This window comes from Dipodomys ordii, unplaced genomic scaffold, assembly GCF_000151885.1.
Source record: "Dipodomys ordii isolate 6190 unplaced genomic scaffold, Dord_2.0 Scaffold111, whole genome shotgun sequence".
In the NCBI taxonomy this organism is placed as follows: domain Eukaryota; kingdom Metazoa; phylum Chordata; class Mammalia; order Rodentia; family Heteromyidae; genus Dipodomys; species Dipodomys ordii.
Genome location: NW_012267327.1, coordinates 5,180,535 through 5,197,388, shown reverse-complemented (window position 1 = coordinate 5,197,388; position 16,854 = coordinate 5,180,535). Strand labels below are relative to the sequence as shown.

The following is a 16,854-nucleotide window of genomic DNA, read 5'->3' as shown; positions in this document are numbered from 1 at the left end:
TGGGAAGGGATGGGAAGGGTAAACAAAGGAGGAGGCTGCAATGCTTGGTAAGAAATGTACGCATTATCCTGCCCATGCAATTGTAACCCCTCTGTACAGTTTGTTCACAAATAAAATTAAATTAAATTAAAAAAAAAAAGAAATGCCCAAAACTTGTTGCATAGACATTTCAACCTTTAAGATCTACTGTATTATATGTTTTTCAGTCAAGCTTACTTTATCATGTTCTTTGTAGAAAAAGTTTCTTTTGCAGAAAAAGTTTAAACTGATAAATCTTTATTATATATGTAGACTACTGCCTAGGTTCATATTATTTTGTTATTACAGGAATGATTTAAATAACTCATTTTGGAAACATATATAGTGACTTACCAGAAATGTAGATGACCTTTTGATCACTTCTTTGACCAAGGGAGTTGGTTACTTGGCATACATAAACACCAGTATAATTATAATTCAGTGGGTAGACAAAATGAAGAGTATTGTCTGAAGCCAATAAACCATCAGGCCATTGTCCATCCAACCTTGATTTTAGAAGCACACAAATTAAACAATCTTTATTATTAATTATTATTTAAAATAAGAGAATCACTTTGGAGATTTTAGTAAAATAGCAGTATCTTGAGATATAATTAACTATGAACTGAAAACACTTTCATTTTATGAAACTATTAAAATCTACTAGGTAGGGGCTGGGAAGGTGGCTCAGTGGTAGAGTGCTTGCCTTGCATGCATGAAGCCCTGGGTTCAATTCCTCAGCACCACAGAAGCAGAAAAAGCCAGAAGTGGCTCTGTGGCTCAAGTGGTAGAGTGCTAGCCTTGAGCTGAAGAGCTGAGGGACAGCACCCAGGTCCAGGCCCAGAGTTCAGGCCCACGACCGACAAAAAAAACAACAACAACAACAACAACCACAAAAAATCTACTAGGTATACCCATTCTTTCCAAATCTTAATTTGTAAGTATAGATAGGCCAACATAATAGAATGGGAGGGAAGTAGAGAAAAATTTTTTATTTAAAAAATTATATTCATGGTGGATACCAGTGGCCCACAGCTGACATTCTAGCACTCGGAGGCTAAGATCTCAGGATCAATGGTTAGAAGTCAGCTCAGAGTAAGGAAGTCTATGTAAGAATCTATCTCTAATTAACAACCAAAATGCTGGAAGTAGAATTTCAGCTCAGCCTTGAACAAAACAAGGACAGAGCCTGGACCTTGAGTTGAAGCCTCAGTAATAGCATCAAAAGATAAATTAATAAATAAAATTATACTAGGGTTATTGGAAATTATAAAAATTACTTGATGACATACAGTATTAAAATTCTCAGTGAATTATGAACATACAAATGGTTTATAGCTTCCATTTTCTTAGTGAAGTCATGTAATTTAATAGTTTGGCATCTTTTAAAGAGCATCACTTAATACTAATTTAAATCTATATTATGCCCCATCCCAAGACAGTTTCTAAAGTATCAAGAAAAAATCTACTGGATGGTAGGGGGAAAACACTGGAGGGGGTAACAATGCTCAATAGGAAGTGTACTCATTACCTTGCTCATGTAACCGTAACCCTCTGTATAGTATCTTTACAATAAAAAAATATTTTTTTAAAAATGTATTCATTACCTGACTTATATAGCTGTAACCCCTCTGTACATCACTTTTACAATAAAAGTTACAATAAAAAAGAGAAAAAAAAGAAAAAATATATTTATAAAATAATTTTATTTGTACTATCACAAAAATCAAAGCACAATTTAATGTAACTTTCTAACAGTGTTTGTGGTAATTTGGCTAAAAGTCTCTCAGTCTAGTACATACACTGATGTAACCCACTGTAAAAACTGTGGTTCAAAGAACAGAGAAATTTAGAGTTTGACATAAACAAGAGACTGGAAATAAGAGATTAGTTGAAGTTACAAAATCAAACAAAAACCAACATACTTCTTCCAACTCTGTTTAGATACTAGATTTTTATTTCTTAGGAAAAAAAAGAAACTGAATTTGTTGTGAAGAATAATTTCCTATCTTTGTGGGGTGAAATCTAGGACTTCTCTGAAATTAACCACTTGTCTACATGATTATTCCAAGTAGAAAATAATAAACAATCCATACTATCAAGTTTCCAAAAGCATTTGTTAATAATGCCTTACTATAAAATAACTATAAAACCAAGAAGAATAAGGAATAGTAACAAAATCAAAGACTACACCAAAAAACAAAACTGGAGTAAAAAGAAATAATTGGGAAACAAGAAAGTTAGCTTTTCATTGCTGTCATCAAATACCCTAGAGAAATAGTTTCATAGGAAAAAAGAATTTAACTGGGCTCAAAATTTCAGAAGTTTCAATCTGTTATGGCAGGCAGGGCATGGTGAAGCAGGACAGTTCGTATTATGAGGCCAGGAAGCAGAGACAGAATAACTGTATTACCTGGCATTCTCTTTCTTCTTCCTTTTATTCCATAAGGGTCCCAACCTATGGGATGGTGCCACCTTCATCTAGTCAATCAATCCTCTCTGAAAAGGCCCTCTCAGATAAACCCAGAAGTATCCTCCCCAGGACTTCTCAATCTAACCAAGGTGGCAATCAAGACTAACCATCAAAGGTGGAAATTAGTATCTCTTGGAAGAAACAAGTACATCTACAAAAAATAAAAAATGATGCTACAATAATGGCTAAGAAATGAAAAAATATTATTAGAAAATATAAGTATGCTAATTTTCTTTTAAATCATCAAGTCAATAGAAAATATTCTAAAAAATATATAGGTGTGTGTGTGAAAACCAAGAAATTTATGCAATGCATTTGTGCAATAAACAGAAAAAAGGCAAAACAACAAAATAAAATACAGAAAATTATCAAAGTTGACAGATACAAGTTTCAAGACTGAAACAGGCCTCAAATACTGACAATATTAATGAAAACTTTAGTGTAACAGTTTGAAAATTTAAAAGTAAAGAACTAAGGAGACTCAGAAGGGAAGCTACATACTAAAAGGAGGCAATCAGTAGCCATAAGGAAAGCAAATATAGCTGCAGAACTACTTAGCTCTTGGTAAATAATATATTTACCTGCCACAGGGAAGTGAACACTAATTACAGAGCTTAACTAAAAGTAACTTAATCTTATTCAGACAATGAAGGATAGGAGGTATATAATGACTGTGGGTAAAGAAATAGACATAAAATTAACATTTTTTAAAATAATTAACTCATGAAAAAGTAAACAGTGTTAACAACTGATGAAGAGCAAGTAGCAGTGTAATAGTATCTGGGATGATACCTACCAGAAAAAAATCATCAAAATCACTAACATAGACACTTCTAAGAAACACAGCTGAGGAGGTAGGAAAGTCAGAAAGGGTGGAGCAGAGCATTTATGAAACTATTCATTTAAATTCTTTAGCTATTACTATAATCATGCAGTATAGCAATAAAAACAGTCTTAAATAGGCTTTTAAAAATACACTGGTAACTGTTTCTTTTAAGTAAAACATTACCTGCTCCACACAGATTTGAAGGGTGGTGGATTTGCATCAGCATTACATTTGAGGTTTACACCTTTTCTTCCTACAAACCAATTTCCATCATATCCTGTTACTGAAACTTCAGGAGCATCTACAAAATCAACAAACAGCAGGAAAAAAAAGTCATCTTTTATTAAGGATAAAAGTTATATTCAATTTAAGATAATGCTAAGTGAAATTAAGCCCAAGACATGGAAACATGAGGTTTTCTTTTGTTGTTGTTTTTAATGTACTATGTGATTTCTTCTGTCTTTTGTGCTTTTTTTTTCTTTTTCCTATTGTTTATTCCCTGTTGTCACTGTATTTGATTTTAGTACCCTACGTATTGTATCAATGTTTATCTGAAATAGGGAAGGGAAGGGGAATGACAAAATGGTGAGACAAAGGACAAATGGTGAACCAATGCAACAGTGATATTCATAAGACAATACATTGGAAATGAACTGTACAACTTGGGGAGGGCATTGGAGGAAGGCAAAGTGGGAGAGAAATGAGGGAGGGAGTAACAAGTTCAACAAAAATGTACTCCCTACTTTAGATATGTAACTGTAACCCCTTTGTACATCATCTTGACAATAATTTTTTAAGTGATATTCAAAGCACAGCAGAATAAAGATTTGGCCACATCTAAGCTTTAAAAAAACATGTTAAATTTTTTACTCAACATATTTAATCAACGTGGAAGACAGCACTCAATAAAAGTACAACTACCTCACTAAAGGAATAAACAAATGAATTAATAAACTCATATTATTCCAGCTACGAGGAATACAGAATGTAAGAATAATCATAAACATGTAATTACTAAAAGCAGAACATAAGTCCTATTTTAGAAGATTTGAGACACAGAACAAAACATATAGCTCACAATTAAATAAGACATGTACTGTAGTATACATTGTGCCAAATAACTATATAAAACTGTCCTAAAAAAGATGTTCTGCAGGGTACCAATGGCTAACACATGCAATCTTAGCCATTAAGGAGACAGAAATCTGGAGAGTTCATGCAGTTAATTTCCACCTGCAAACTACCTAGCAAAAACAGGGTTGGAGGCATGGGTCAGGTGGTAAGAATGCTACATGAGCAAGTAAGCCAAGTAATCCCAAGGTTTAACAAATTAATAAAAGATGTTCACTCTAAAAGGAAATATTCTGTAAGAAACATGATGTCAATCAAAGGAGATTCCCTATATTACAGTATTCTATGGGCATTAGAGATATGACACTGAGACTACACACAAGTGCAGAAAATTAACTAGGGCTTCAACAGTACCAAAACATAAACATTACCCACTCAGCACACCATAGGTCTTTTTTTATATATATACTATATATAAATAAGCAATTATTCATATCTACCTGCAAAATACAGGTAGCCTATAAACTATAAACTCAAACATCTAACATTTACTAAACCATCATTTTATTATCTCCTTATAATAAATGCCAGGCACTGTTTCAGTTGTTTAAATATTAACTTTGAAAAAAAAGAAAAAAAATTATATTCACGAAACTTACATTCTAATAATGATAAAGAGAATGATATTTAAAAATATTAGCCAAAATCCACTAGGAGGACCAAGGGAGAGCAGAATACTAAGCCAGAGCTAACAGCTAGTGTAGGTTCAGGTGAGGATGGTAGAGATCATGAAAGCTTCCTTAAGTAAGTATTTCTTATACGTAGTGCAGAGACCTTCCAATTTTCTGTGAGCTACACAGAAAACCAAGTCACAGCAAAGGGAGAGAGGACGATAGGAAGAACAAGGTCAACTTTTACCTGTGTTAGACGTGTGTCAGAACAATTTAAACTACTAAAAAACATTTTACTAAAAAATTAGAAAAGATTAAACTTAAAAGTTAACTATAAAGAACCTGCCTCATAAATACTAAGAATTAACAAATGCCTTTTTAATACAAAATTATTATTAAAAATGATCCATGTCTCTTTGCGCTTAATCTCTCTTTAGGGATAAAGGTTAGACATTAACATATCCTCCAAATTTTAGAGTTTTTTAATTTTTTTTCAAATGTTTTATACTTTTCCTATTTAAAAAAAGACAAAAACATGACTATTATTAATATTTTATTTTTTGGCCTGGGACTAGGATTCACACTCAGTGCCTAACACTTTTACTCACTGGCTAGCACTCCACCAACAAAGCCATGACTCCAACCCCTTAATATTTTAGAAGCAAACTAGTAAGAAAATATTCTAATTATAAAACTTTACACATTAAGAGAAATACTTTTGTATTTGTGAAACTGCATTCAAGCAATTTTAAAAGTCAATACTGAAAAACTGATGAAATTCACTCATTCTTAGACACATAAGGAAACACACATATGAGAAACAAAGGTATGTATCATTGGAATCTGAATGTTTAAAAAAAAAAGTAAAAGTCTGGGAAGGCAAGGAGGAAACTGACAAAACTGTACACTACAATCAAATGAGGAGAAAAGATGAGATCACTTAAGAATGTAATGGTATAGTATCATAGTGGTGAAATTATGTAGTGAAAGAAAACCAACTTTACAACTTGTGGGGGGGAGGGAGGAGTCGGGGAGGTGGGAAGGGAAGGATGGTAGGAGAAAAACAAAGGAGGTAACAATGCTCAATAGGAAATATACTCATTACCTTACTCATGCAACTGTAACCCCTCTGTATTTTTACAATAAAAAATATACAAAAGAGAAAGAAAAGAAAAGCAAATAAAAAAACAGCCATGAGGGAAAAGTAGGAAAATTAGGGTCTAAGGTCTGCCTTATGAAAAATGTTATCCAAAAGATAACTAACCTAGCACCAAAAAGGTCTGAGGCTATAGCTCAAATGGTAGAGCAATACTTTCTTAAGCAAGTATAAGACCATGAGTTCAAACTACTGTGCTCTAGAAATTATATATCCATACTTTTCAAGCTTAACCTTGTTAAGTGCTGAAAATAATCCTCATGTAATATCAACGTATAATTAAAAATCATACATGGAATAGAAAAAAATAGTGAAAACAAAGCAATTGCTTCAAAAAAATATAGCCAGAGATGATGCTTTCACACAGACAATCCAATAATGTTTACCTCTTGTGTAGCTGGAATGACAGAATTGCCTGGCTTTTTGGTTCATATGAGCTCTCAGGAGGTTTTTGAATGGGCTGGCTGTGAATCAGATCCTCCCCAACTCTATTTCCCAAGTAAATGAGATTAGAGTGAGGCAGAGACACCACACCCAGTTTAGTCTGCCCAATCTTTCTCCTTCTGCATTCCCTTCCCTGTTCTTCCTTCTTTACTTCCCTCCCTTCCCCTCTCTTCCATCCTCCCTCCTTGCATTGAGGTTTGAACTCAGTTTGGCTTGCTCTCTTTGATATGCTGTTCCATGCTAATCCCACCATTATTTTTGCTGTTTATTTGGGAAATTGAGTATTACACATTTTTCTGCCCAAGCTGGCTTCAAACCATGATCCTTGTGATTATAGGCCATATTTTACTAGTACCCAGCTAAATCTGCACAAACTTACTTTGCTATAAAATATAAGCAACCATCAACCTAGTTATTACTCAAAAATAAAAGTAAAAATATCAGAATGTACCAAAGACTGAGTAACTTTATTGAACAGGACAGAGGAGATACACATGAAAATATAATCATATGTTTAGGGCAGGATCCACTGTCAAAGTAGATCTAGCTTTGAACTTTATCTACAATTGACTTTATCCTAATGATGTCTTAAAAGTATTGTTTTACTTATATAAGAGTTATACAATCTTATTTATAACACCAGATTCGAAATAAGACTGAAGAGAGATTTTCAAATTAGGTAAAATATATCTAGGGAAATAAAACATGGGTAAAGAAAATAAAAATGAAAAACGGCAAAATTAGAAAGATTGGAGCTACTTGTTTCTAAGTATTATACATCCAGCCCTTCACATTCAGGAATAAAAATTAGACCTTTAACCTTGCTAGGCAAATGTTTTCCATGTAAAGTGTGCTTTTACCCACTCCCCTCCCTCCATTATACCCTTTTAAAATTAGGTTATTTTTCCGCTAAGGTCTTGTGGTTTTTGTCTAAGATCAGCCTAAGTTTGTAATCCTCCTACAGCTAGGATTACAGGAATGAATAACTCACTATGTCTAAAGTGTTTACAGAGCCTTGCTAAATTTTTGTCCAGGATGTCCTCAAAACAAGATCCTCCCAATCTCTTTTTCTCAAAAGCTAAAATGATAGGCTTGAGCTTATTAATGCATCTGGCTCTACGTGTTCCAAATTTTAAGGCACAAATTTTCACATCTCCTTTCAGTCTACAGTATTTAAAGGGCAATTAAAATATTTTTAAGTTGAAGGGCAAATTTACTGTTTAAAAAAATGCTCTAATTAGATCAAATTTCTATGAAAATATGAACAAAAATAAAGACAAAAAAGCAAAAAAAAGCTATAGGGTTTATCAAACCAAAAATAGTTTGATAAAGATATATTTCAAAAGATGAAATATGAAATAAAATACATCACAAATTGAAAAGTAAATTACTTACACTGTATATCTAGTATGAAAGAATATCGGATGTCCTTTTCCAAGGCTGGATGTTTTACAACACAAGTAATTCGTCTTCCTCTAGCAAATCTGGTTGGGAACAGCTTGTACTGGCTGACAATTGTTGCTGTTTCATTTGGAAAAGTAGTTGTAGTAGATTCCATTTCACCAAGATCACCTTCCCATTCAATGTGTGCAACTGGTTTTCCTGTGGCTGCTATACAAATGGCTGCTACTGTTTCATTTCCTCCATCAATTAAAGAATCTGGCCCTTTTATCAGGCTCACAGTAGGTTCAACTGTTTAAATAAAAAAGTTATATCTCAATTAAGAAAATACGTAAAGTCACACAGTCATATCTAGACGTATTTCATAAGCTTAGGGACACTTGCATATAATATCTACCCACACATTTTTTAGGTAATGCCAACTTCATTCAATGCCAACATCAACTTCATTCTTCGAACAACAGAAACATTTAGTTAGGACAAAAACAAGGTCAAAATTTTATATTATCACTACGATGGTTTTCTTTGACACAGATATACATTACATTATGGGGTCAGTTGAGCTCTCTCCGAATTAGTATATGTAAAAATGTCACCTTGACCACAATGGCCTTTGAGGTTAAGGATGTTATTCTTGAAGAAAAAAAAAAAAAAAAACTAGTTCAAATATATAGCATTTCATTTTGTAGCAAAAAAATGTAAAGCAAACACTTTTAATTATACTAACAATTGTGCAGTCTTCTTGATTTAAAATAGTTGTCAATTGTTTCCTATTTTAAGATTAATATTCTCCCTATAGGCTTTATCTTTGTAAGATATTGGTGTAAAATAACAAAAAAATGTGAAACACATGTAAAAAATTTATTTTAAATTTTTAATGTTAGGTTCTTTTTTTACTATTATCATTAACTAGTTGTACAAACATGTTTCGCTTGGTTTCGCTTGGATATGTCAATTTATTAGTACAATGTGTCTTGATCAACGATACCCCTTCCTTCATTCTCCTCCACATCTATCCCAAATCCACTAATTTCAAGTCACCAGGTTCCATTTTCACATATGTATATTGACTGTATTTGTCCACCATTTCTGTCTCCTTTTGTCTATACCGCCTCTTCCCCTTGACCTCCATCCCTGCTGACATTACATATTTCAACTTACTGGTAAGTTAAGACTGTAAATTAGTTGTTCAAAGGAGTTACACTATTGGAATCCCCCCTCCTCTACCTATACTGTATCCTATTTACTTGTGTTTATGTATATATGGCTATATGTGTATATGTATATATATATATATATATTCATATTTTACAATTTAGATCTAACATCTATATATGAGGGAAAATATATGCTGTCTCCCTGAGCTAGAAATCACAAAGTAGTTTTTCCTAGTCCATCCATTTCTCTGCAAATGACATATTATTTTTCCTGATGAATAAAATTCCATTGTATATATATATTACGTTTTCTTTATTTACTCATCTACTGTAAGCCATCTAAGCTGTTTCCATCATATGGTTATGGTGAACATATGTGTGCAAATTATCCTGACTTACCTTTTGAATAAATGGACAAGAATTACTGGATCATAAAGCAGTTACATGTTTACTTTTTAAGGAATTTCTAAACTTCATTCCATAGCAGTTGCATTAAGTCCCCATATCCTGTCCAGTATTTGCGATATAATGAATAATTATATAACATTTATGTAACTACACCACACATCATAACAAATAACAGCAACATTTTGAAATCCTTCAAGCCTTTTCTTGATCATCTCTTCTTTCAATAGGAGACCATTATATTCAAAATAATCTGTGTGCGTGCGTGCGTGCGTGTGTGTGTGTGTGTAGATACTGAAGCTTAGACACAAGCCTGGGAACTTTCTTTGAACTTTTTTGCTCAAGGATAGTGCTCAAGTGGTGGTGAACTAGAGGTAAGAGTCTTATATACTTTTTTCTCCAGATAGGCTTCCAACTATGATTCTCAGATCTCAGCCTCTTCAATAATAGCTAGGATTACAGGAATGAGCTACTAGGGGAGTGCCAAATTTGGTGAATTTTTTGTTTTGGGTTTTTTTTTTTTGGTGTCAGTAATGAGGCTTTTAACTCCTGACCTGGGCACAGTCGTTGTGTCTTTTCCTCAAGGCTAGTATTCTACTACCTGAATCACAGCTCCATGTGCAGCTTTTTGTGCTTACTTGGAGATAAGAATCTCATAGCCAGGCGCCTGTGGCTCACGCCTGTAATCCTAGCTACTCAGGAGGCTGAGATCTGAGGATCGCAGTTCAAAGCCAGCCTGGGCAGGAAAGTCCATGAAATTCTTCTCTCCAATAAACCACCAGAAAACCAGAAGTGGCACTGTATCTCAAGTGGTAGAGCACTAGCCTTGAGCTGAAGAGCTGAGGGACAGTGCTCAGGCCCAGAGTTCAAGCCCCATGACTGAAAAAAAAAAAAAAAAGAAAGAATCTCACGACTTTTTCTACCTAGGCTGGCTTTGAACCATGATCCTCAGAACTCAGCCTCCTGACTAGCTATGATTAAAGGTGTGAACCACCAGAGCTCAGCTGAAAATTTTATTGATTAAAAACTTATCAATCATAGCTTTATAACCAGTAAGTACAAATTTAAACAAATAATCTCATTGCATCTATTCCTGAACTTTATAATTAGATTATACCATTTGTATGGTTTTTCTCTGACTCAACTTTCTGTTCTGGGCATATTGGAGCAATTATCTTCTTTGGAATTCAATTTAACTTTGTGTTTTTAAATTACTTAGGTAAATATGGAATTGCAAAGATTATCAGTTTTAACTGCTGTACCATGTATTTACTGGTGAACACTAGGATTATTTCTTCTGTGTTTTAATCTATTTTACAAGATATATTATCTCTTGTATATGTTGGGTTTTTTTTCTTTTTTTGTACAAGTCTCTTCTTAAGTTTGTCCTTGGTATTAGAACTGTTACTACTGGGAAGCACCAGTGGCTGATGACTATAGTCCTAGCTACTCAGCAGGTTGAGATGAAGATCTCAATTAAGTCAGCCCAGGCAAGACTAAACACCAAAAGTGGCACTGTGGCTCCAAGTGGTAGAGCACTAGTCTTGACTGAAAAAGCTCAGGGAAAATGCCCAGGACCTGAGTTCAAGATCCATGACTGAAAAAACAAAAAAAGAATTGTTATTATTACATTTACTTCTATTTTTTCAAACAATGCTAAAACCTTTTCTGAAGTTATCAATTTACTCACAATCATCAGAGGATTTCTTGGATCACTACAGTCAATTCTTAGTATCTGTCAGTCCCAGGGGTAATGTAAGAACATATGGATAACATTTTATTGTTACCTCAGATTGTGAAGGAGAGTGAGAATTTATGTGTCTTAGGGTCATGTGGAATTTCTTTAGCTGAGGAATACAAATTAAAAGTAGGTGCCTGGTTTTTTTCTTATAAATATATAGTTTTATTTAATTTTGTAAAGTCTTTTTTAAAAATTATATGTATTATAAGTTTAGGTCTTATGTTTTTAGTTTTCTGATACAAGTGGAGAAGGGAATTGGGATTACTAGAGATCAAACCCAGGGCCTCTTGTGTGCTAGGCAAGTGGATGTTTTGATAAACATGTTAATTCAAATGTACTAACAGTTATCAGCTTTGTTTTGTTTTGTAGTTGCTTTATGTCTAAGAAATTCTGTACTTCTCTACTTTGAGGCCAACCACTAGTGATTTGTTTTTTATTCTCCATAGAAAATTTATAGATTATTCCAAGTGGTATAAGTACATTTTAAAATCTTTGGTAATTCCAACCACTTATATTGTCTCAGGTCTATTTTTTCCTTATTCATATAGGTTCCTGCTTACTTAGTTGTACACCTAAATATTCAAGGAGACTATTTGAATCTTTGTTTTCTTGTACCACTTGAAAACACTAAATAGGCCAAGATTTTCCACTCAGACTATGCAAGTGATATAAACCAAATCTAGAAGTCTGTATTATTTCTCACTTCTAATTAACTTTCTCACTTCTAGTTTACCACTACTTACTATTATTATAACTATTCTGAAAATAGAAGTCCTTGGGTATAATATGAATATGAGTAACTAAATACCCTATAATAAGCAATCTGTCAAAAACACCAAGCTGATCTTCTTAAATCATAACTCACTACACCTACTCTATGCCAAGTCTACCAAAAGTAAGGCATACTTCTACGTGATTGAGAAGCTAATTACAGAAGTGTTTCCAAAACTATATTGTGGATGCAAGTCAACAGATCATCTTGCTTAAACTTATTACTGTTCAAACAGTTTTGGAAAAAAAACAAAATTCAGAATTTCTAATAAAATCTCAGAATAATACTAATTCTGCTGGACGATTTTAAACACCAAGGGTCTGAGAGTAAAACAGGGAAGAAATAGTACAATCATTAGCTATTAAGTTCATATGATATCAATCTCAAATTTCCTATGCCAATATTCAATTTACTAAACTTAAAAATTCTTATACTTTATATAAATTCTTCAAAATCAAGTGTAACACTGTGCAAAGTTCTGAACAGATGATACCCATCATCCTAAAAGCCTTTCACAAGGACACCTGGCAATTACTGAGGATGGGTTAGATGCCATGGATGTCACCAAAGTCTACAATAGAAAAGACACCTTGACACAACACATAATTTTGGCCCTAAAAATTCAACAAGTGAGGATTGCTTGAATGGACATTCTGTTCTGCCTCCTGATCTGAATTCACTAACCCTCAATTCTAGAACATTTCCTGAAATCATCTTGCATCTGTGCTTACTCCAACCCTACTATCATTCATGAACTAACACAAGGATTTCTACCATGTTCACTAGGGCTCATTCCTATATTCTACTCAGAACTCTCACAGGCTTTCTGCAAAGCGATTAGTTAACTCTATTTCCCAGTAGCTGAGCAGTGGTCCTTTTCAAAGAGCATCTGGGCAGTATATATTCATGTTAGCCACAGTTGGTATTACATCTGAATTCTTACTGTATCATTCTGGAAAAGTATTCATCAACATTTTCAAATTGATTTACATTCCAGATAGTTATCTTAAAGTTTATAAGCTTATCCAATATTTCACCTTAAACTACAGCATTTATGAAAAAGCAGAAAATAATTATGAAATGTTTACACAAATCTACAAGAGTTATAAATTTGATGTGCCAAATTGAAACATGTTATTGCCCCCCCCAAAAAAAAAAGAAATGAAAAGGAAAAACTTAAGTCTAACATGAAATAATTTAAGGTTAAAAATTTGAGGGAAATTAGTAAAAATATGTCACAGCATTACTATTATAATTAAAACTCTTGTGAAAAAAATTAAGAGCAAAATTATATAACATTATATAATCAGGCAGACATAGATAAGATTGTTTATTATTGGACTTATAAACTATAAGATAGAATTCATATTTGAATTATTTAAGCCTAAAGAAAACTTTCATTTTAAATGCTAGAAAATACTTCTCCTATGATCCTCATTACCATCACCAAATATATTTCAAACACACTTACCTAACACAGTTACAGTTGTAGAAGACTGGGCATTTCCAAGTGGAAATGTAACAGCTTTACATATATATTTTCCAGAATCAGAGAATCCTATGTTATGTAGAGTAATTGTTGCATCATTTAGTGAATAGTTTTTAAACAGGACTCTTCCCTGATACTCTCCTTGAACAGAGAATCCATATTGAGGATGATGGACTGCAACAGTCTGTGTATTTTTGCCACGTATCTTCTCCCATGAAATTTGTGTTATGGTTTCATTTACTTCAATTAAACACTTCAATGAAACATTCTTTCCCCATACTGCGGTGACATGTGGCTCCACAATAATTGGTCCAGCTAAGGCACCTATGGGGAAAATACATAGTATAATTGTTAAAATGGAAACGTTATGCTACATATGGTCTCTCTTCTTCCCTTTTCTCCCCATAGGTGTAACACACACACACACACACACACACACATACACACACACACATACACACACTTCTTCCCTCCTTTCTCATAACGGAACAAAAAAGAGGATGAATGTCATCTAGGTTGGATGTGAGGTACAAAAAGTTTATGCCAAAGTATGTTGCAATGGAAAAACAAAGGAAAAAGCATTTTAGTGAAGATCGAAAGCTTAAGATCCAGCTAAGCCATGCCTAGATTCTTGACCCACAGAAATTGAGACAGTACATAGATGTTAAAAGTTACCAAGTTTTAGGCCAGGTGCCAGTGGCTCACACCTGTAATCCTAGATACTCAGGAGGCTGAGATCTGAGGATCATAGTTTAAAGCCAGCCTGGGCAAGAAAGGCTGAGCAGGAAAGGCATGAGACTCTTATCTCCAATAAACCACTAGAAAACCGGAAGTGACACTGTGGTTCAAGTGGTAGAGTGTTGGCCTTGAGCTGAAGAGCACAGGACAGCACCCAAGCCCAGAGTTCAAGCACCCCAACCAACATCAGCAACAAAAAAGATATCAAGTTTTAGGATAACTTTATATAGAAAAAGGTAACATTAATGTAATATCTTTCAAACAAATTTTAATACCATAGAAATTTCTTTGGGAATATCCCTATATTACATCCCTAAAAAAGAATTTTAAAAAAACATGAAGGACAAAGATTAACAAAATCACAGACAGAGGTGGGAGAAAAGATGGGATAAGAGAACTGTTAGGGACTACATATTTACTTCACCCCCACCCACCACACCCAAACCTTGGGTTTAAACCTTAATTTCAGTGAGAGTTTCCTTTTCTCCACACTTGACACTGGTAGCTCATGCCTGTAATTCTAGCTACTCAGGAGGCTGAGATCTGAGGATCATAGTTTGAGGCCAGACAGGGTAGGAAGGTCCTTGAGACTCTCATATCCAATAACTACCTAAAAAGGCAAAATGGAGTTGTGGTGCAAGCAGTTGAGCACTATCCTGAAGCAAAAAAGCTTAGGAACAACACCCAAGCCCCAGGCCAGGCATGGACAGGTACAGACAGGCACAAACAGGCATGGACAAATGGACAGACACACACATGTACACACATGCATGTGCACACTCGCACACATACACACACATAGAGTTTAACTGCAGAGCTTAAGGGTCATTGATGCACATAAATGTTTATTGCAAAATAACTAACGTATTTAAAGTAAGTTTATCATTTGTAAGTCTGAAATACAGCGGCTAACAAACAGTAAAGAAATGGATCTTCCATATATCCACTAAGAACTCTAACCTAGTCATGAGAGATTTCTGCTCACTATGGGAGTCAAGGAAAACCATGCTAAAATGTTTCTTTTCTGAGTCTACCTAAATTACAATTAAGTTTTATGTCATTTTTATCTAATTAATTGAGCTGCACTTATTGTTCTTTAAGAGACAGACACAGAAATACTAGCATTCCATGAAAATACTCAACCATAAAAACACAACTTTCTGGAGTCTTCAACTGTATTTTAGTAGTCATTCAGTAAGTATTACAGAAAGCCTAGATGACATAAAGCATTTCAAAGTATGTTTAAGAAAATAATTGTGAAAGAAAAGAAAATGTAATATCTAATATATTACTACTACTATGGATTTTTTTTTGGGGGGGGGAATTTGAACTCAGGGCCTGGATGCTGTCCCTGAGCTTTTGTCCTCAAGGTTAGCATTCTACCACTTTGAACCATGGCTCCATTTCTGACTTTTTGGTAGTTAACTGGAGATAAAGTATACTGGACTTACCTCCTGCCCAGGTTGGCATCAAACCTTGGTCCTGAGCAGCTATTACTAGATTGTAGGCATGAGCCCCAAGCACCCAGCTACCATGGATTATTTTGAAAAAAGATTCAAAGATCTTTAAAGGTATGGATCCTTAGAATTCTCAGAATTTAGGACAGTTTTTTAAGAGAACACAATACAATAACAGCATCCAGCTATCCACAAATTATTTCTGTATAGATCAACACACATTTTGGTAAGTCGAATTCATTATCCATGTTATAAATTGATAAATAGTTGTCATGTTAAGCTCAAAACTTAAGTTTTAAAAGTGCTTCCCAACAGAACATTCAAATAGAAATAAGCATAAAGAACAATCAAGTAAGTTCAATAACTTGTGAAATTATTTATAAACTGGAAGCTTAAGTAGTATTAGCATATTGAAGACTCTCTAATTTTCTCTCAGGTCATTAGAAAATATAACTCTTGGATTATAGAAGATTCTGTTCCATATTCTAAGCCAATCAGTCCAACGCCAAAAAGAAGCAGTTATTCCTTCATTCATTCACCAGTATCTACAAAGTGCATACTTTATGCTAGACACTTGTTGAAGGTGCTGGTATAATGGTATTGAACAAATGTCTCTGTCTTTATGGGCTTTGCATTCTAATTATGAAACAGTGTTAATAAAATAAAATATTATTTATCAAATAGTAAGAATTCTGGAGGAAAATAAAACCAAGTTAAGAGGTATTGCTTTAGGGTAGATGCAGCAAGTGTTTTGAAATAAGGATGAGTTCCAAAAGGTCTTTTTAAGAGGACACTGGAAAACTACAAAAGTATGGGAGAATAAAGACTTCTGCGTGTCCCTGGAGTGAAAAGAGAGGAAGAACAACAGGAGATGATGCTACAAGGGCAGCAGGCACCACAAACTGAGGACATTTTAAACACTGGCTTTCATTCTGCAGAAGGTGGGAAACCACAGGAGAATTTTTAGCAAAAACATGACATATTCTAAATGATCACTCTGGGTGAGATGGGGGAGAATGAAGAAAGAGGTGACAT

At 34.0% G+C, this 16,854-nt stretch overlaps 1 protein-coding gene across 1 annotated transcript in view; it reads right to left on the bottom strand.

Moving 5' to 3' along the window:
• Pvrl3 (poliovirus receptor-related 3) overlaps window positions 1-15,832 on the bottom strand; it is a 60,806-nt gene extending 44,974 nt beyond the window's left edge. Inside the window, exons 1-5 of the mRNA XM_013028512.1 lie at window positions 15,814-15,832; window positions 13,607-13,948; window positions 8,055-8,351; window positions 3,501-3,618; window positions 373-524 (exon numbers count right to left, since the gene is read on the bottom strand). Of these exons, the coding sequence (XP_012883966.1) occupies window positions 373-524; window positions 3,501-3,618; window positions 8,055-8,351; window positions 13,607-13,948; window positions 15,814-15,832 (928 nt within the window). The remainder of the gene's footprint in view (window positions 1-372; window positions 525-3,500; window positions 3,619-8,054; window positions 8,352-13,606; window positions 13,949-15,813) is intronic.
• Window positions 15,833-16,854: the final 1,022 nt, after the last annotated feature.